A 19,185-nucleotide genomic window follows, 5' to 3' on the forward strand; every position below is an offset into this window, starting at 1 on the left:
ACTTGTTCATTTGTGTAAATTAAGGATCCTTTTTATAGAAAAGTGTACATTCAGTTTAAGATTCGTGTAGTTTCACAGTTTTCTTATTTCTTTCGTATGGAATTGTTTTACAGTAAAGCGCCGTAAAAATATTTATTGTTGAGTGAAAAAGTCCTGGTAGCCTACGGCCCGTGGGTCGGATACAGCACACAGCTTCGTTTCTCACGGCCACGTGAGGCTGCCCCTTATAAAACAACGGCCCATAAACGAACGACATGTGTCCCGTCACTTGCAAGAATATTAGCCGCGCTAATCAGGTAGCAGAGGTGGGTATCTTCGTCCTGGGAAGAACTCTGCGTTTCTAATTTTGGTCGGTGCGCGCATTATACGCCGCTTGCTTGTTGGGTAGCGGCGAGGTTCGTGTCAATGTACCTCGTGAAAGGTAATTTAGAAGTCCTACTCAGCCTCCAGCAAGTAAAAAGCTCCCCGCACATATCAGCAACTTAAATAACGACGAAGGGCAACCGCGTTTCTCAAGACGCTTATAGCAACGAAGAGCTGCGCTCAGGTTATGGTGGTTTTGGCGGTGGTATTTGAAAGTCTCATAAATGTTTGCACACCCCTGCCTTCACCCATGCAGGTGGTGGCACCTATTTGCTGGTGGCATCTATCTGCTGGAGGCACCAATCTGCTAGTGGCATCCCAATCTGCCGGATCGACATCGGTTAGCCTTGAGCGATCGGATCCGCCGATCGTCGAATCCACTCCTCAAATTAAGGGGAGAGGGGGGCCTCATCATCATCATCATGCCTGGCACCGAGGGGGGCTCTGCGGGGGTCCCGGCGGGACGGCCTCGTTTTCGCGACGGGGTGAGGGTTCGCACAGCCATGGCGAGCAAATGCATGCGGGGGCTGACGGTGGCGGCCTTGAGGAGGTTCCTCGCCCGGAACGCCTTCGTCATTTTCACCCTGCTGGGAGTCGTCTTGGGTACGTACGTACGCGCGTACGTGTGATTGTGTCCGTGTGATTGTGTCCGTGTGATTGTGTACGTGTGATTGTGTCCGTGTGATTGTGTCCGTGTGATTGTGTACGTGTGATTGTGTCCGTGTGATTGTGTCCGTGTGATTGTGTACGTGTGATTGTGTCCGTGTGATTGTGTCCGTGTGATTGTGTCCGTGGTGGAGCGGTAGTGTAGCGGTCAGCGCGCTGTGCTACGAACCCGGCAACACGAGTTCGATTCCCGCTCACGAAAAACACCAGTGACGATTATCTGAACCGGTCCTGGGCCTCCCCTAGGTCGACTCAGCCTCAAATGATTACCTAGTGCGATGTGTAAACATCGCCACTGGAGAGACAAAGGCGGCCGGACGTGGTGTTGGCCACTCACCCCCTTGTGGGTCGCGCCGGCCTTCATATGTGCTCTGTAATAGCACTTGTCCCAGCAGGCTGTTAAGGCTATACGGGGATTTTTGTTTGCGTGTAAGTATGAGCCAAAGTGAAGTGGTTCGCAGGTTGTGTGCTACAATCTCGGCGACCTGGCTTTGATTCCTGACCACAAGTGACATCTAAGCTCTTATCGCAAAAGGTTTGAGTTGACCCGCAATAAAATGAGGACTAAAATGTGTGGATTCCATCAGCAATTGTGTTGACAGAACGAAAATTATGATGAGACTACATACGTGAATTTGAGTATGAACCAAACAACAGAGGAGAGATTAATCTTGAGTTGAGATTGAAACTGAGATGGGATTATGGGCGGAGCGGTGGCACAGTGGTTAGCACACGGTGCAATGAACCCGGTTACCCAGGCTAACGTGGGCAGCGAGTGATATTCAAACCGGTCCTGAATTCTACTTCGCACTGTCCAGCATGGTGAAGTATGGTCAAGCAACCCCCATGACCGACGCGGAAGGGGGTGGCTTTCATCCAGCAGTGGATTGACAAACGGGCTTTGAATTATAGTCGGGTTATAGGCAGTGCCGGATTTTCCTCGTAGCAAAAGTAGCAAATGCTACGGGCCCCGCACTTTCAAGGACCCCGCGCTAAATGCTTTCAAGCTATCAATTCCGGTTCAGTGATTCTGCACTTGCTCTATTACTATAGTACTATACTGCCTTCAACTTTTATGAACGACTGGGTGTTTAAGGTTAGCGATTTGTCGTATTATCTGGCTGTATAGCAAATGAAAAAATACAATTAGTTTACTATATAAGTAAAAAAATTGTGTATTTTAATACTTATGTGTTTTTTTATGGCCCCTTTATAACATATGCTACAGGCCCCGCACGAGCTTAATCCGGCACTGTTTTTAGGTTAGATACAGGACTATCCAAACAACAGCTGAAATGTGAATTCAGAGTTCAGATTTAAACTCAATTAACTTTGCGGTGCTGGCAGTCAATGGGAGAGGGACACCCGCCATGGGTGCACCACAGGAGAAGGGGGGACCACCCACCCCAATAAGTACGCACGGGTGACATTTGAACGGCGCCAAGCACCGCGGAGAGACCCATGAATTATAAATGCGTTGACTCCACGGGGCACGGTGACACGCACGGAGAGATGCCGATTCATACAGCAACGCTGACACACGCAGAGTAACGCTGGCACACGGTGATGGGCGCGCACAGTGATACTGGTAACACACATTGATGAGGCACACACGGTGGTACAGACGGAGACACGCACAGCAATGCAGACACGCACACACAGCAACACGGGCACAGAGACACAAACACAAGATCTCCCGTGTAGCTTCTAGCAGGCTGTTGGGTCAACTGATGTGAACGAGGAACTATGAAGGTCGGCACGGCCCACAAAGGCCGCCTTCGTCTCCCCAGTGCTGATGTTTACACACTGCACCAAAGACAAAGATCCCCCGTGTAGCCTTAACGGACTGTTGGGGCAAGTGCTGTTAGTGAGTAGCACCTATGAAGGCCGGAACGGCACACGAGGGGGTGGGTAGCCAGCACCACGCCCGGCCGCCTTTGTCTCCCCAGTGCTGATGTACCACGTACTCAGACACACACAGTGACACTGGCATACAGTGATGCCGCACACATTTCAGTACGTGTGCTCTTCTCACCCTCTGAATAGCACGATGCCCGTATTCCAATGCTCATGGGAAAGTGTTATTGTTCGAACTTAAGGCAATTAAGAGTTAGAGGTAGGATTAGGCTTAAAGTACGGATTAGCGTGGCAGCTCGGGTGAAGCTGAAAGCTAAGTTGAGAGTGATACATTATTAAAGACATCACCCAAATGTCACTGCCTCTCCTCGTTACCTCCATGGCTCACAGATCCGTCCCCCGAGTGCGTGCCCAATCCTGGGCCTCCCCTCGACCAATTCAGCCTCAAATGAGTACCTGGTGCGCGGTGTGTAGCAAACATCGCCACGGGGGGAGACAAAGGCAGCCGGGCGTAATTGCTGGCCACCCAACCTCCTTGTGTTGCCGTGCGGGCCTTCATAGGTTGCTACTCTTCTTGGTTTTTTCGGTAAAGTCACGTAGAAGGGAAGTAATAAAATAATAAAAATAAAACATAAAATAATTTTCACGACACCATCAGGAACCTCATTTGCCAGTAAAAATATGATAATTGGTTTTTTACCCTTCTATCTGGCAACAAAATTGACACCTTTTTACAAGGAGTCATGTTTGCATAGACCGCAATACCTGCAGTCATAATACAAACAAAAGACATAACTCTGATCATGTGCACTGTCCTTGAAGTTGATTGGTCCACACCCGAGACAACTTTCCTTAGAGCCTAGTCTCACAAAAGGCGTCATCTGGTCCAATCAACTTCAAGGACAGTGCACATTATCAGAGTTATGTCTTTTGTTTGTATTATGACTACAGGTATTGCGGTCTATGCAAACATGACTCCTTGTAAAAAGGTGTCAGTTTTGTTGCCAGATAGAAGGGTAAAAAAACAATCATCAATTCTCACGACGTTTCGGCCACAACGCAAGCAGCCGTCCTCAGGTGAAGACCAGGTCTGTCGGGGAGACAGCGTCTGCTACTCACCAACAGCACTTGCCCCATCCGTCTGTTAAAGGCTACGCTGGTGGGAGTGGGGTCAGGTGGAATCTTTGTCTTTGTGCCCGCAGGTATCGTGATGGGCTTCTGCCTGCGCGTGTACCCGCTGTCTCGCCGCGAGGTGCGATACTTTCTCTTCCCGGGAGAACTGCTCATGCGCATGCTGCACATGCTCGTGCTGCCGCTCATCGTCTCCAGCCTCGTCACGGGTGCGAACCCAAGCGCTGGGCACCTTCCAGGGAGACCTCGTGGAATGGGGGGGGAGGGGGGGGGGAGGGGGGCTCAGGCGGTGGGGGGGGGGCGACTGTTGTTTAAAAAAAGATGTATAATAATACATGTGTATTCTTGGTTCTTTCGGTAAAGTCACGTAGAAGGGAAATAATAAAATAATAAAAATAAAACTATTACATTCTCACGACGTTTCGATTGCAACACAAACAATCATCATCAGGTGTGAAAACCATAGCAAGAAAACAAATCAAAAATGATCTTGCTGTGGTTTTCACATCTGATGATGATTGCTTGTGTTGCAATCGAAACGTCGTGAGAATTTTATTATTTTTTCAAAACAATTCTTGCTGTGGGTTTCACACCTGATGATGATTGCGTGTGTTGCAATCGAAACGTCGTGAGAATTTTATTGTTTTACTTTTATCATTTTATTATTTCCCTTCTACGTGACTTTACCGAAAGAACCAAGAATACACATGTATTATTATACATCTTTTGTTTAAAACAACAGTCGCCCCCCCCCCACCGCCTGAGCCCCCCTTCCCACCCCACCCTCCCCCCAATTCCACGAGGTCTCCCTGGAAGGTGCCCAGCGCTTGGGTTCGCACCCGTGACGAGGCTGGAGACGATGAGCGGCAGCACGAGCATGTGCAGCATGCGCATGAGCAGTTCTCCCGGGAAGAGAAAGTATCGCACCTCGCGGCGAGACAGCGGGTACACGCGCAGGCAGAAGCCCATCACGATACCTGCGGGCACAAAGACAAAGATTCCACCTGACCCCACTCCCACCAGCGTAGCCTTTAACAGACGGATGGGGCAAGTGCTGTTGGTGAGTAGCAGACGCTGTCTCCCCGACAGACCTGGTCTTCACCTGAGGACGGCTGCTTGCGTTGTGGCCGAAACGTCGTGAGAATTGATGATTGTTTTTTTTACCCTTCTATCTGGCAACAAAACTGACACCTTTTTACAAGGAGTCATGTTTGCATAGACCGCAATACCTGCAGTCATAATACAAACAAAAGACATAACTCTGATCATGTGCACTGTCCTTGAAGTTGATTGGTCCACACCCGAGACAACTTTCCTTAGAGCCTAGTCTCACAAAAGGCGTCATCTGGTCCAATCAACTTCAAGGACAGTGCACATTATCAGAGTTATGTCTTTTGTTTGTATTATGACTACAGGTATTGCGGTCTATGCAAACATGACTCCTTGTAAAAAGGTGTCAGTTTTGTTGCCAGATAGAAGGGTAAAAAAAACAATCATCAATTCTCACGACGTTTCGGCCACAACGCAAGCAGCCGTCCTCAGGTGAAGACCAGGTCTGTCGGGGAGACAGCGTCTGCTACTCACCAACAGCACTTGCCCCATCCGTCTGTTAAAGGCTACGCTGGTGGGAGTGGGGTCAGGTGGAATCTTTGTCTTTGTGCCCGCAGGTATCGTGATGGGCTTCTGCCTGCGCGTGTACCCGCTGTCTCGCCGCGAGGTGCGATACTTTCTCTTCCCGGGAGAACTGCTCATGCGCATGCTGCACATGCTCGTGCTGCCGCTCATCGTCTCCAGCCTCGTCACGGGTGCGAACCCAAGCGCTGGGCACCTTCCAGGGAGACCTCGTGGAATTGGGGGGAGGGTGGGGTGGGAAGGGGGGCTCAGGCGGTGGGGGGGGGGCGACTGTTGTTTTAAACAAAAGATGTATAATAATACATGTGTATTCTTGGTTCTTTCGGTAAAGTCACGTAGAAGGGAAATAATAAAATGATAAAAGTAAAACAATAAAATTCTCACGACGTTTCGATTGCAACACACGCAATCATCATCAGGTGTGAAACCCACAGCAAGAATTGTTTTGAAAAAATAATAAAATTCTCACGACGTTTCGATTGCAACACAAGCAATCATCATCAGATGTGAAAACCACAGCAAGATCATTTTTGATTTGTTTTCTTGCTATGGTTTTCACACCTGATGATGATTGTTTGTGTTGCAATCGAAACGTCGTGAGAATGTAATAGTTTTATTTTTATTATTTTATTATTTCCCTTCTACGTGACTTTACCGAAAGAACCAAGAATATGAATCCCTGCAGTCACGAAAGTTTTAAATAGAAATATAATACATGTGCTTGTGTTGTTGGTCTGGGGACCGGGAGATCGATGATGATCGATGTTCGGTCGCCCACGTTGATGGCATTAGTCGTGATTTCTCACTTAACAGAGCGGGGCGCGTGAAGGCTGCCATCTTCCACTCCATGTACTGATGATGTGACACCCATCTCTCCCCCCCCCCCCCCATATCGAAGTGTATACTGGATGTGGCGTGCCGGGTAGCACGTGACTAGCAGCCACATCCCGTAGATTTCTTTGTTTAGTGGATGTGGTGTCCATAAAATGGATGGGGTGTGGATGGGGAGTGGATGGGGTGTGGATGTGGTGTGCCGGGGGTCCGTGTCATCTTAAAGTGCGGCACGTGTGCACCGTGACGCCGGCACGCATGGCCGCTCGGTATTTTCAACGTCCACAGTGAAGCAGACGGTGTGTTGTGATCTACGTTTGAACTCGTGGTTAATAACGCACGCAATATTAACCAGGGCAGCCGCCGGGCTCAAACCGAGCAGCTCTGGAAAATCAAAGTACTAGCGCAATTTGGTGTGAGCAGTTTTATGGCGAGTAGCAAGTCCGTAACAAGGCCTAGTCTGCAGTATTTTCGCAGAAGCAACCCAGCAAATATGGAACGTTGGGCTAACGTTGGTCCAACGTTTCCAACCACGTGCCAACATTGATTGGCATGTGGGGGGGCGCTGCCACGCCTTTTCCCCCAACCAGATGATCGCACCGAGCGGCGAATGCGATTCCCCCAACTCAGCCGTGCCTGTGCCAAGCCAGGTGCACTCCGAGGCCACGTGAAGTGTCGAAGGCTCGCTGCGGGCCGGTCACAGGGCAGCCCCAGGGTGCCATGGGTTGACTGACTTGATAAGACTGGCGGATGCACCGCCTGTGTCCCCTGCTGTGCCGTGTCAAAGACAAAGATCCCCCGAATAGCCTGAACAGACTTTTGGAGCAGGTGTTGTTAGCAAGCACCTATGAAGGCTGGAATGGCGCACCACGCCCGGCCGCCTTTATCTCCCCAACCGCTGATGATTACTCACCAATTAGCACGGCTGGCAACGCACGGTGCGAAAGAAGTTCAACATACAGAGTGCACCGGGTACTCCAATTTGCGGCTGAGACGACCTCGGAGACGGCCCAGGACCGGTTCAGACAATCGTCACCATTGGTAGCCGTGAGCCTGGAATCGAACTCGGGTCGCCGGGTTCGTAGCCCAGCGCGCTAACACACAAACACCGTCTCGCCCCCCCCATCCATCTCCAAGGGATGTCCACGCTGGATCGCAACGCGTCAAGCCGCATGGGCGTGCGCGCCGCCGTCTACTACATGATCACCACGCTGCTCGCCGTCTTCGTGGGCATCGTGATGGTGATGGCCATCCAGCCCGGCCGAGGGGGTCGCGATGCCCCCAGGGCGCACAATCAGCTGGAGCGACTCCACGCCGCCGACGCGTTCCTCGACCTCATCCGGTGCGGTCGGAGCTCGGCTCGGGGATTTGAACTCGACGCGAGCTAAACGTGGTTCTGATGATTGCGGTGCCTTCGTTGCCGCTCTTCGACCTTTTTGGCGTTAAATTTCGATTTAAAGCTTTCGTGACTGCAGGGATTCATCTTCTTGGTTCTTTCGGTAAAGTCACGTAGAAGGGAAGTAATAAAGTAATAAAAATTAAACAACACACCGGGGTGGTGAGACGAGGCCGTGAAGAAATGCTGAAGGCCGATCAGTTTCAAAGACAGTGCGTATGTTTGATCTGAAGCTTTCGTGACTGCAGGAATTACGCTTTGGTTCTTTCGGTAAAGTCACGTAGAAATAAAATAAAATGATATAATACACGACGTTCTCATTGCAACACAAGCAAGCGTCATCAGGTGTGTCTCTCTCCGAGCTTGCGTTCTTTCACACCTGATGACGGTTGCTTGTGTTGCAATGGAAACGTCGTGAATTCTATTATTTTATTTTATTTCTACGTGACTTTACCGAAAGAACCAAGAAGATGAATCCCTGCAGTCACGAAAGCTTTAAATCGAAATTTAGTTTCGTTTTGGTTTAGATGGTAACGTGACCCAGAGGGCTATTGCCACGGCCCGTCTGATTCGTTCATCTCGGTCACATCGTCACACTTTGTCTCTCGCCTCTCTGCCCCGCAGGAATATGTTTCCCCCAAACCTGGTGGAGGCGTGCTTCAAACAGGTGCGTAGTAACACCTGCCGTCCAGACATACACACACGCACACACGTAATGCGTGCGTATACGCTGCATGTATTCGCGCAGGATATGCATTTCAGAAACAACACGCACAGAGCCGCGCCTAGGAAGCACGGCGAATTGGGGCGACAGCCCCGGGCCCCGCGCTTTGGGGGGCCCCGCGCTTTGATGTCACGGCGTCATTTGTAATAATTGCGGTTTAGTTTGAAGGCGTCGGGGGGGGGGGGGGGGGCGGTTTGCCCCGGGCCCTGCACCCCCTGCTCACCCTGCTCACCCCTCCGCCTATGTGCGGCCTTGCGTACATATTTCGTTTCGCTTGACATCTGTGTTGATAAACATTTTATCTTTAGCCTCAGTTTGCAGTCTTCTCCATTAGATTCTTCATTTATCACCTCCAGTGCAGTACCACTGCTATATTGCAACAGATTCATACTTGGAGGGACACGGCACATAATTTATACAAGCACAATGCATACATACATAGAATATAAGAAGTACAAATATTATGTACATACGTGCATGCTTCCCAATGCAATGGCTGTAGGTATCATACGGTCAGTTTGGAGGTGAGGTCGCTCATTCTCCTCTGCTGGCCCCATTGTCTGAATTTCACTTCTTGCAGCCGTCCGTGCTGTCGACTCCCTGCCCCGGTTCAAGTCCAGGCTCAAAACCTGCTCCTGTTTGTCTCTGAGAGTGGACTGCCGCCACAAAATACGCATGCCCAGTGTGTCTGTACAGCACCTTGCATTCTATTGTGAAGTAATTGTGACTGGCCGCATCAGCCCGAGCACCCGGTGCTCTCCGCAATCATCGAGTCAGATCATTCTCATGATCACCAATGTCTTCTTGGTTCTTTCGGTAAAGTCACGTAGAAGGGAAATAATAAAATAAGAAAAATTAAACATACTAAAATAATTCTCATAATTGTTTGTTTTTAATTTATTTTATTTTATTATTTCCCTTCTACGTGACTTTACCGAAAGAACCAAGAAGATGAATCCCTGCAGTCACGAAAGCTTTAAATCGAAAGATCACCATGTATTATTTACACTGCTTCCTCCCATGCAGTACACAGACACTCTGCTTCCAATCACCTCCGATTAGCACGGTTGTCCACGTAGGCTGAAAAAGAAGTTCCGACGTACATTCACACGTGCATAATCCCATCACCCCTTCCTTCTCTTCCGACACCGACCCACACCGCAGTACAAGACTCAATATGAGACGGTGAAGATTCCAAGAGGCCACGCCACCACCACCGCAGCCACCGCCACCACCGCAGCCACCGCCGCAACAGCAACAGCAACAACCGAGCGCTTGAGCCTGACGGTGGCCGTGATGAACGCCACGGCCGAGCTGCTCCGGGGGAATGCGACCTCTGCGGAGGAGGCGGCCGGCTTCCTGCTCAACGCCACGGCGGCGCTGGCGGCGATGCGGCCCGGCGAGGCCGACCCGGCCGGCTCGGCGGCCCCAGGCGAGGAGGAGGAGGAGCTGGTGCCCGCCGCCGGGTCCAGCAACGGCATGAACGTGCTGGGCCTCGTGGTGTTCTCCATGTGCTTCGGGCTGGTGTTGAGCAGCGTGCGCGAGCGCGGGCAGGTGGTGCGTGACTTCTTCGACAGCCTCAACGAGACCATCATGAAGCTCGTCACCATCATCATGTGGTGAGTGCGGAGTGTGGGGTGGAGGGGGGGGGGTGTTTGTGCCAGGGGGACACGGGGGGGATGCTCGCTAACAGCAAAAATATGCCCCGTATAGTCTTAACAGACTTTTGTAACATGTGCTGTTAGCATGCACCTATGAAGGCCGACACGGCACACGAGGGGGTGGGTGGCCAGCACCACACCCGGCAGCCTTTGTCTCCCCAGTGGAGATGTTTACACACTGCACCAGGTACTATATTCATTTGAGGCTGAGCCAACCTAGGGGAGGCCCAGGATCAGTTCAGTTCAGACAATCGTCACTGGTGTTGGGCCGTGAGCAAGAATTTTACTCGGGGCACCGGGTTGTGTAGCGCGGCGCACCAACCACTACACTACAGCTCCCCCCCCCCCCCCCCCCGACGCCCGGACTGACACACGCGTGCGTCTCCAACAGGTACGCACCGGTGGGCATCATGTTCCTCATCACGGGCCGCATCCTGGAGATGGAGGACCTGGGCGCCGTCGGGGGCCAGCTGGGCCTCTACACGGTGACGGTGATCGCCGGCCTCGCCGTGCACTCCCTCGTGGTGCTGCCGCTGCTCTTCTTCCTCTTCACGCGACGCAACCCCTGGACGTACATCGGCGGAGTCCTGCAGGCCCTCGTCACGGCCCTGGGAACCTCGTCCAGGTGAGGGGGCACGGTCTGGGGCAGGGTCAGGAAAAAGATCAGGGCGACCGGGGTATGGTCGGGACAAGGACAGGGAAAGATCGGGGTGCGGTGTGTAAACATCGCCATGCGGGAGACAAAGGCGGTCAGACGTGGTGCTGGCCACCCACCCCACCGTATGCTGTGCCGGCCTTCATAGTACTTGCTCCAACAGTCTGTTAAGGTTATACGGTGGATTTTTGTCCTGTATAACATTGTGCGTTTGATAATCACTGGCCATTTCCGCCCCCCCCCCCCCCCCCACCCCAGCTCTGCGACTCTGCCCGTCACCTTCAAGTGCCTGGAAGAGAACCTCGGGGTGGACAAGAGGGTGACTCGCTTCGTGCTGCCCGTCGGGGCCACCATCAACATGGACGGCACGGCGCTGTACGAGGCCGTGGCGGCCATCTTCATAGCGCAGGTCAACGACTACGAGCTCAACCTGGGTCAGATCATCACCATCAGGTGCGGCGATGACGACGACGACGATTAACTATTACTGATGAGTAAATCTATTCCCAACACCTCCGATTAGTACGGTTGGCTACGTACGGTGCGAAAGAAGTTCAACATACATACCTACGACATACATACACTGCTTCCGTCATGCCGTCCTCACCTTTCCATCATTAAAAATGCACCACTATCATTCCATCATTAACATAATCTTACCCTCACCACCACCAATACTAAGATCACCATCACAGCACTATAACCACCACCATGATCATCATGTGATTCTCACTGAGCATCTAGCATTGTATGTTGTGGTACAGGTTGCTCAGGGCAGCATAGCGCTCGCCACATCACTCGACCCGCACTAAGTGAGCGATCTTCTGTCTCCTCGTGTGCCGGTTACGTGCGTCGGGGGCCCAGTATCACGGCCACAGCCGCGAGCATCGGTGCGGCTGGAATACCGCAGGCCGGGCTGGTCACCATGATCATCGTCCTCACGTCTGTGGGGCTCCCCACAGAGGACATCACCCTCATCATCGCCGTGGACTGGTTCCTGTGAGTGCCGCTCCCGTCTCCTCACTCTGATCTCTCCATACAATCGGTGCCTTCCACCGAGACCTCCCTCCCCATCTCGTCTTGCCCCTCGGACTCCACATCCTCCTCCTTGTCCCCAACCACCTCCTCGCTATCTCCACCTAAAGAACTCTTCTGCATCTCTGCTCCCATTCCACCTCCTCACTCCTTCCACTTAAAGCAGGGTGGGGGGGGGGACTCACTGGCCCCCCAGTCTCTGACTCCTGACCCACATAATTCTAGATTTGAAGCTTTCGTGCTGCAAGGATTCATACTCTTAGTTCTTTCGGTAAAGTCACGTAGGTAAAATTAATACAAATAAAACAATAAAAATCACGACGTTTCGGAGGCAACACAAGCTTCCGTCTTCAGGTGAAACCGTCACAGCAAAATATCTGTACCTTATATAGTGGTTGAGAGGGGAGGAGCCAGGAAGGGCAGCGGGGGAGGAGGAGTTGTGAAGTGGTCAATTACTGCTTTTGTTATACTGCTGGGTGGGTAAATGAATTAGATACGATTAAGCCGCTCTTTGTTATGCTGTTTATGCGCAAGTCACTGTAGGATGAATGGACTTGTGGTCAGGGACGTGTTGCGCAAGTAACTGTGGATGTACATAATAGAAAAGGGGCGGAAATGCCCATGTTTATACCAGTGTTGGCTGACAATAAAGAGTACTGTTAAACGTTAGGGATGTTAACACTCGGTGAAGTAAAATAGTGCCTGTCAGATAAGATGGTCACCTGAATGTCGTAAAATCTTATTCCTCCCGGCTGCTAGTTGCTTGCATGCATCCCTTGCAACCCCCTAGGTCATTGGGGTCAGCAACCTGCGGCTCTTTAAGGGCTACTTCGTCGTGACCTTATTCACGTGCATTGCGGCTCGTGAAAAATCTATTTGTTTATTTTTACGGAATAAAAAAAAATGACTCTTCTTGTTATTTTGGTTGCCGACCCCTGCCCTAGGCCGTGGGTGGATAACCTACGGCACGCAGGCCAGATATGGCCCACAACGCCAATAGCCACATGAGGCCTACAAATTATATCTTTCCATCACCGCAAGCATCTTAGCTGCACGAATCGGACACTACGACTAGGTCGGAATGCTTTTGGCTTCACGACACCACTCCATGTTTGGGGTTTCATTGCACTCAGTCACTACTGTCACTGCAAAGGCCTCTTTAAGCTTGGTTTAACAGGCATACTATTTTCTTGGTTTATTATTGGATCATGCTCGGGTGTGTGTCAACGTGTGGTCCGCACAAATATATTTGAAAGTGCTGTGCGGCCTTCCATAAGGAAGTTACAAATATCTATGGTGAATCCACACCTAAGCTGTGTATGGATTTCTGAAATAAGTTTAAAGCTTTATTTATGAGAAATATGCAGTGAAATCATACTCGGGCTCTCCATCAGCACGCTAGCGATGTCTTGTTGTGCTGCAATGGAGTGGCTTAGTGATGTTACGGACTATCGCGATACTATAACGAAGCGTCTGATCATAATGTTAACAATCCTTATTTATTTACTGAAGCTTCAGAGTCATTTTTTTTCGATTTAAAGCTTTCGTGACTGCAGGGATTCATATTCATGGTTCTTTCGGTAAAGTCACGTAGAAGGGAAATAATAAAATAATAAAAATAAAACATAATAAAATAATTCTCACGACGTTTCGGCCACAACGCAAGCAGCCGTCCTCGGAAAGACCTGTTCTTCACCTGAGGACGGCTGCTTGCGTTGTGGCCGAAACGTCGTGAGAATTATTTTATTATGTAATATTTTTATTATTTTATTATTTCCCTTCTATGTGACTTTACCGAAAGAACCAAGAAGACTTCAGATTCATGTTAAACAATCCAGCTCAATCTGGCTCTCATCTCGTAAATACATATCTTGGGTGGGTATGTAAAGCTCTGTTCTACGTTTTCAACTTCTTCCACCTCATCTTCTCCCAATCTTCTTGCTCCTCATTGGCGTTTGCTGTCCCACGCGCTCACTTGAGTCACCTCTTACTACCCTTTGCTTACACGTTCAGTGCTATAGTTACATTGATGTTCGAATTTGAGCGCCTCTCTCTGACAATCATGCCCACTTGCCTTTCTCATACCACATCACCATTACCACAAACACCACTTACCACTGTCATTATAATTAACATCGTAATATCACCCTTCCACCACCATCACCATCATGATCACTGATACTGAAATCACCACCGGCTCCACCACCACGTTAAATAATTATCATCATCACCACCACCACCACCACTATACAATCATGATCATTATTGCTGCCATCATCACACGACCACCACCACCATGATAACAAATCTATTCATTATTACTCCACCATAATACCATCACCACCATCACAACCATCATCACCATAACCATAAACATCACTGCTACCATAATCACTACGGACACAATCGTAATCATTTCATCATCATGGCCACCACCATCACCACTATAATCGTGATCATCATTGCCACCACGACTATCACCTCCACTATCACCACCGCCACCATCACCACTATAATCGTGATCATCATTTCCACCACGACCACCACGACTATCACCTCCACCAACACCACCGCCGCCTGCCTGCGCGCAGGGACCGACTGCGCACCACCACGAACGTGCTGGGCGACTCGCTGGGCGCCGGCATCGTGGAGCACCTGTCCCGGCACGAGCTGGCGCGCCAGGACGCGCTCGAGATGGCGGAGGCCGGGATGGAGGGAGACGTCGGTGGCATCGCCCCCCGCAAGGGTTCCATGTACCAGCCCATCTGTCCCGAGGAGCCTCTCGGCTGTCGGGCACGCGTCCCACACAGCGGCGGCACCGCCGCAGCCAGCAGCCTGGAGACCAACATGTGAAGCGGGGAGAGGGCCACGTGCTCGCAGGGCCGGCTGTGTTCGCTCGTAGCCATTGCAAACGTGGGCCAGCTCAATCCAATAAGATCTGTTATATCAACACCATGGCAAGTCACCTGTGTTAAATCATACAGCCATCACAACTCAGCTCTATCCAATCAGATCGATTATATTTGCCGTTGTAACTTGCTGACCCGCCCATACTGGACATCCGTGAAAAGAGCTTCATAGCTCATCGGATTCCTCCAGTATCAATATTCTGATTTTGAACACCGTGACAAGTCACCCGTGTTGAATTGCAGCCATGGCAACTCTATTCAATTAGTACCTCTCCATAATATGAAGGCCTCCTTCACACGATGTGTTTTTGTGAAGGATGTGTATTGTTTGCTTAGTTTGTTATATATATTCTCCACAAAGATGTTCGTGATTATTTTGTGTAATCTATTCAACCAGATCCACTGCAAGTACTGATGTCTATTCAATCGCTTCCGTTAAATCGGACCTATTACAATTTAAACACATCTGTGACAAACTGTCTTGGCAGTCGTGCACAAGCACACGTGGCATAAAGCAACTATTTCGTCAATGACATCCCTCAACAGGAAAAAATATAAATGTACATGAGTGACGTTTAGAGGAATGGCCCTTCATAGCATCTCTCTGCTAGGAATCTCTTTGCTATGCAGAAGGACCGTTGCCCAAAATGTCACCTCATATATCGTTTCCTCTCCAATGCCATGTTATTGATGAACGTGTTGAGTTTTTCGTGCAAGCCAGTTGTATTCATTCAGACCCATTGCAGCCAAGTTATCTATGAAGATGGGGGGGAATCTACGATCAAGTCACCCAGAATGTGGCGCATCCTATCCTATCCGATCTCAGAAACTAAGCAGGGCTGAGTCTGTTTTTTGCCTGGGTGGGAGACTGCCTGGGAATACAAGGTGGTGTGAACTATGACTGCATGGTGACCACGAGATGCAGTACAGCAAGTAGATTCTTGAATGTATCTGTACAGAACAAAGTTGTTGAGTCTGTGAGCGGTTGTATCTTTGCACAGATTGGCCGGTAATCAACTTGCTGTACTACATCCCACTTATATTGTTTTTTTTTCTATGGATGAGTATCATATGCACACAATGGCTCACAATTTGCGTGTGTAATAGTGCAGTAATATTGTGCTACACACATTACTGTGCTGTGGGCAGCTTTAGAGGGAGTCCAGCTGATTCCCACACGCGAAACCCAACAGCCTAATCACGAGATTGTGTCCTGTGCTGGAGTCATATTTACTCAGGGTTCAACCTTCTCTCTGAATATTTGCCTGGTCACCGGTAGACTGGAGTGGGGTGGTACGTGACTACTTTAGTAACCACAGCCACAGCGATAGGTATACTGGATGTGGTGTGCAGAGTAAGAATATATTTTACGCGTCGCCGACTTGGGAGAGACCCGGTTGAAATGAATCCCTCTTGTGTATTATGTCGTAGGAGACTCGATATTGAGTTATATTACTGTGCCGGTGTAAAAGCTAGATTTGTGTACAATGTGCCCGAGTGCATATCTTGTGTGTGTGCAGTGGTCTGTAAAGAAGTTAAAGTTACAAGTGAGTTATGCTGGTTTTGTAACGCCACAATAATCACATGGCACGTTCTACTCCATGCTTACCTGACTTAACACGAACTTGGTATACTATACATGAAGAGCAATTAACTTAAATACCAACTCATAACAACAATACGGGTTCACTTTATAAGCGTCTTGCACGTGATCTCATTCTCTTAAAGGAAATTACGAAACAATTGTGGCGTGCTGATGAGCACTAAGAACATGAAGCCAGTATAAGTTGACAGTAATGTGCAATCTTTAATTGAAAAGAAATAAATTTCGATTTAAAGCTTTCGCGACTGCAGGGATTCATATTCTTGGTTCTTTCGGTAAAGTCACGTAGAAGGGAAATAATAAAATTTAAAAAATAAAACAATATTCTCACGACGTTTCAAAATTTCTTGCTATGGTTTTCACACCTGATGATGATGGCTTGTGTTGCAATCGAAACGTCGTGATAATTTTATTGGTTTATTTTTATTATTTTATTATTTCCCTTCTACGTGACTTTACCTAAAGAACCAAGAATATGAAAATAAATACTTTGGTTCAGTCGAACTCTTCAGAGTTGTGATAAAAAATTCAAACTGTTCTAGATAACGACATTTATGCTTTCTCCATTTGTCTTATTATCAAGGAGTAGAGGGTATTATAGTGCGACATCATCGTTATTAAACGCAACAAATATAAGACTACGTTAAAGTAAAATACATTAATGTAATGTGGATGTATCAGTTGAGTTTGTGTCTAACCAACGTGCAGGCTATGTTATGCAAGCTGTGTAAGTGATGACAAAGCTAACCTGAGTTTAAAAAAATCTGCAAAAGCAAGTTTGAAACCGACAAGAATGATGTTTATTGAAGTGAGGTTATTTACGTGTATTGGCCAACCTTTATAGATTGTAGCATATAGTAAATTTCATTTTGCATTGTTTTTTTGAGCCAAGTACTGTAGCGTGTTTGTTTTTGTGTGATTACATTTTAATACTAAAATTCGTTCGTTCGCTGTGCTTTGTGCCGAATATAAACGTTCATTATCCGTAAAGGAGTGCAATTTGCGTTGGGTGACTTGTTTTTTAATGACACGGAGATGCATAAAGTGGAATACTCAAACAAAACAGTCCTCGTTTAAAGCGGCAGATGCGTTCCTTAAAAGTGCTGCGTTGAGCGAAAACAATTTCATCTTCTTGGTTCTTTCGGTAAAGTCACGTAGAAGGGAAATAATAAAATAAAAATAATTAAATACAATTCTCACCACGTTTCGGCCACAACGCAAGCAGCCGTCCTCTGTCGGAAAGACAGCGTCTGAATGAACACCACCATGCTTGGCAGCGTATATTTAAGTTAGGGGAGGAAGGGCGCCTTGACAAAGGAATTTGCATATCAACAGATGAATTTAGCATATTTATGGCAAATGCAGATATGGGATTAGTCACTACTTGTGGAATGTGTAGGTGGTGGGGGGGGGGTCTCACAGTCAAATTATGCTCGTGCATTTCGCCATGAGAATGAATGTAACGATAACGTTTGGCGAGACACGACGTCCTTACACGCGGCGAGGCGGTGGCACAAATAACGAGGGATATGCCACCGTGTTATTGTATCATTCAGCGTAAGGGGCCGTCCATAAATGACGTCACGCACCTAGGGGGGGGGGGTCAGACAATTGTGACGATATGTGACGAGGGGGGGGGGGGGTGAGAAATGTGACGTCACATCAAAATGCGAAACTTTAAATATAGATAACACGTTCTACTTAATTAAATAGACTTTTTAATGTTTTCTCCTATAACATCAGAGTGCAGCGGCACATTAAACACGCACTACAATGACAATAGTTTAAAGCGATTTGAAGCATGTTTTATTTTGGGGGGGGGGAGGGGGGCAGAGCTTTGTGACGTCATATTTGAGGGAGGGGGGGTATGACTTTGTGACGCCGTGTGACTCGGAGGGGGGAGGGGTCAAAAATCGTCCAAAATCGCGTGACGTCATTTAGGACGGCCCCTAATGTTGGTCCTAAACCTGTCCCGTGCTGCCATCTGCTGTCCAACATCAGAATCAATGTGCACAAGAGAATCGCGTAGAGAAGTAACATCGCCATCCCCACAGAGACGACCACCTCTGTTACCTGTGTTGCTCTCGCTTTGTATCTTGGTGATATCTGTCTGCTAATATGTCTGTCTATAGTTTTCTGGTTAGAATTTATGTCGCTATTTCATTATACCTGATGATGATTGCTTGTGTTGCAATCGAAACGTCGTATTCTATTATTTAATTTAATTTATTATTTTATCTTTAGACGTGACTTAACCGAAAGAACCAAATAATAATTCCTGCAGTCACGAAAGTTCTAAAATTAAGAAGTAACATCGCCATGCTGACGGACACCCAAGAATGAGAATGTTGATTCAGACCGCGGGAGGAGGAATCCGATCAGCAATGAAGCTCTTTTCACAGACGTACAATCGGGCCTCGGGGGTCAACCAGTTAATACAACAGGTCCATCACTCTGTGTTGCCTCCGAAACGTCGTGATCTTTATTTTATTTTATTTTTATTAATTTTGATGTTTTACCTACGTGACTTTACCGAAAAAAACCTAAGAATATCCATCACTCTTCTTGGTTCTTTCGGTAAAGTCACGTAGAAGGGAAATAATAAAATTAAAATAAATAAAACATAAAATACAATTTCGATGTAAAGCTTTCGTGACTGCAGGGATTCATCTTCTTGGTTCTTTCGGTAAAGTCACGTAGAAGGGAAGTAATAAAATAATAA

At 48.5% G+C, this 19,185-nt stretch overlaps 1 protein-coding gene across 2 annotated transcripts; it reads left to right on the forward strand.

Annotated features, from left to right (window-relative positions):
• The first annotated feature begins 665 nt into the window (after positions 1-665).
• Positions 666-17,451, forward strand: LOC133351925 (excitatory amino acid transporter 1-like). Of its 2 annotated transcripts, XM_061567535.1 has the most exons (9): positions 666-966; positions 4,089-4,226; positions 7,618-7,822; positions 8,501-8,543; positions 9,765-10,219; positions 10,653-10,886; positions 11,175-11,369; positions 11,781-11,915; positions 14,543-17,451. In XM_061567535.1, exons 1-9 carry the CDS (start codon positions 786-788, stop codon positions 14,802-14,804), a joined length of 1,848 nt encoding a protein of 615 aa, XP_061423519.1. In that variant the 5' UTR covers positions 666-785; the 3' UTR covers positions 14,805-17,451. The 2 variants fall into 2 exon arrangements, with proteins under 2 accessions (XP_061423519.1, XP_061423518.1); XM_061567534.1 differs by lacking the exons at positions 666-966; positions 4,089-4,226 and adding an exon at positions 5,672-5,822.
• Positions 17,452-19,185: the final 1,734 nt, after the last annotated feature.

The sequence above is a fragment of the Lethenteron reissneri genome, chromosome 39 (assembly GCF_015708825.2).
Source record: "Lethenteron reissneri isolate LAM-NWPU_2019-01 chromosome 39, ASM1570882v1, whole genome shotgun sequence".
NCBI classification, from domain to species: domain Eukaryota; kingdom Metazoa; phylum Chordata; class Hyperoartia; order Petromyzontiformes; family Petromyzontidae; genus Lethenteron; species Lethenteron reissneri.

Bases quoted from the DNA above. Each gene is read 5' to 3' on its own strand.
- LOC133351925 (XM_061567535.1), top strand. From the start codon at position 786: ATGCCTGGCACCGAGGGGGGCTCTGCGGGGGTCCCGGCGGGACGGCCT. The intron at 8,544-9,764 runs GTGCGTAGTAAC...CCCACACCGCAG, and splicing joins TGGAGGCGTGCTTCAAACAG to TACAAGACTCAATATGAGAC. The intron at 11,916-14,542 runs GTGAGTGCCGCT...GCCTGCGCGCAG, and splicing joins ATCGCCGTGGACTGGTTCCT to GGACCGACTGCGCACCACCA.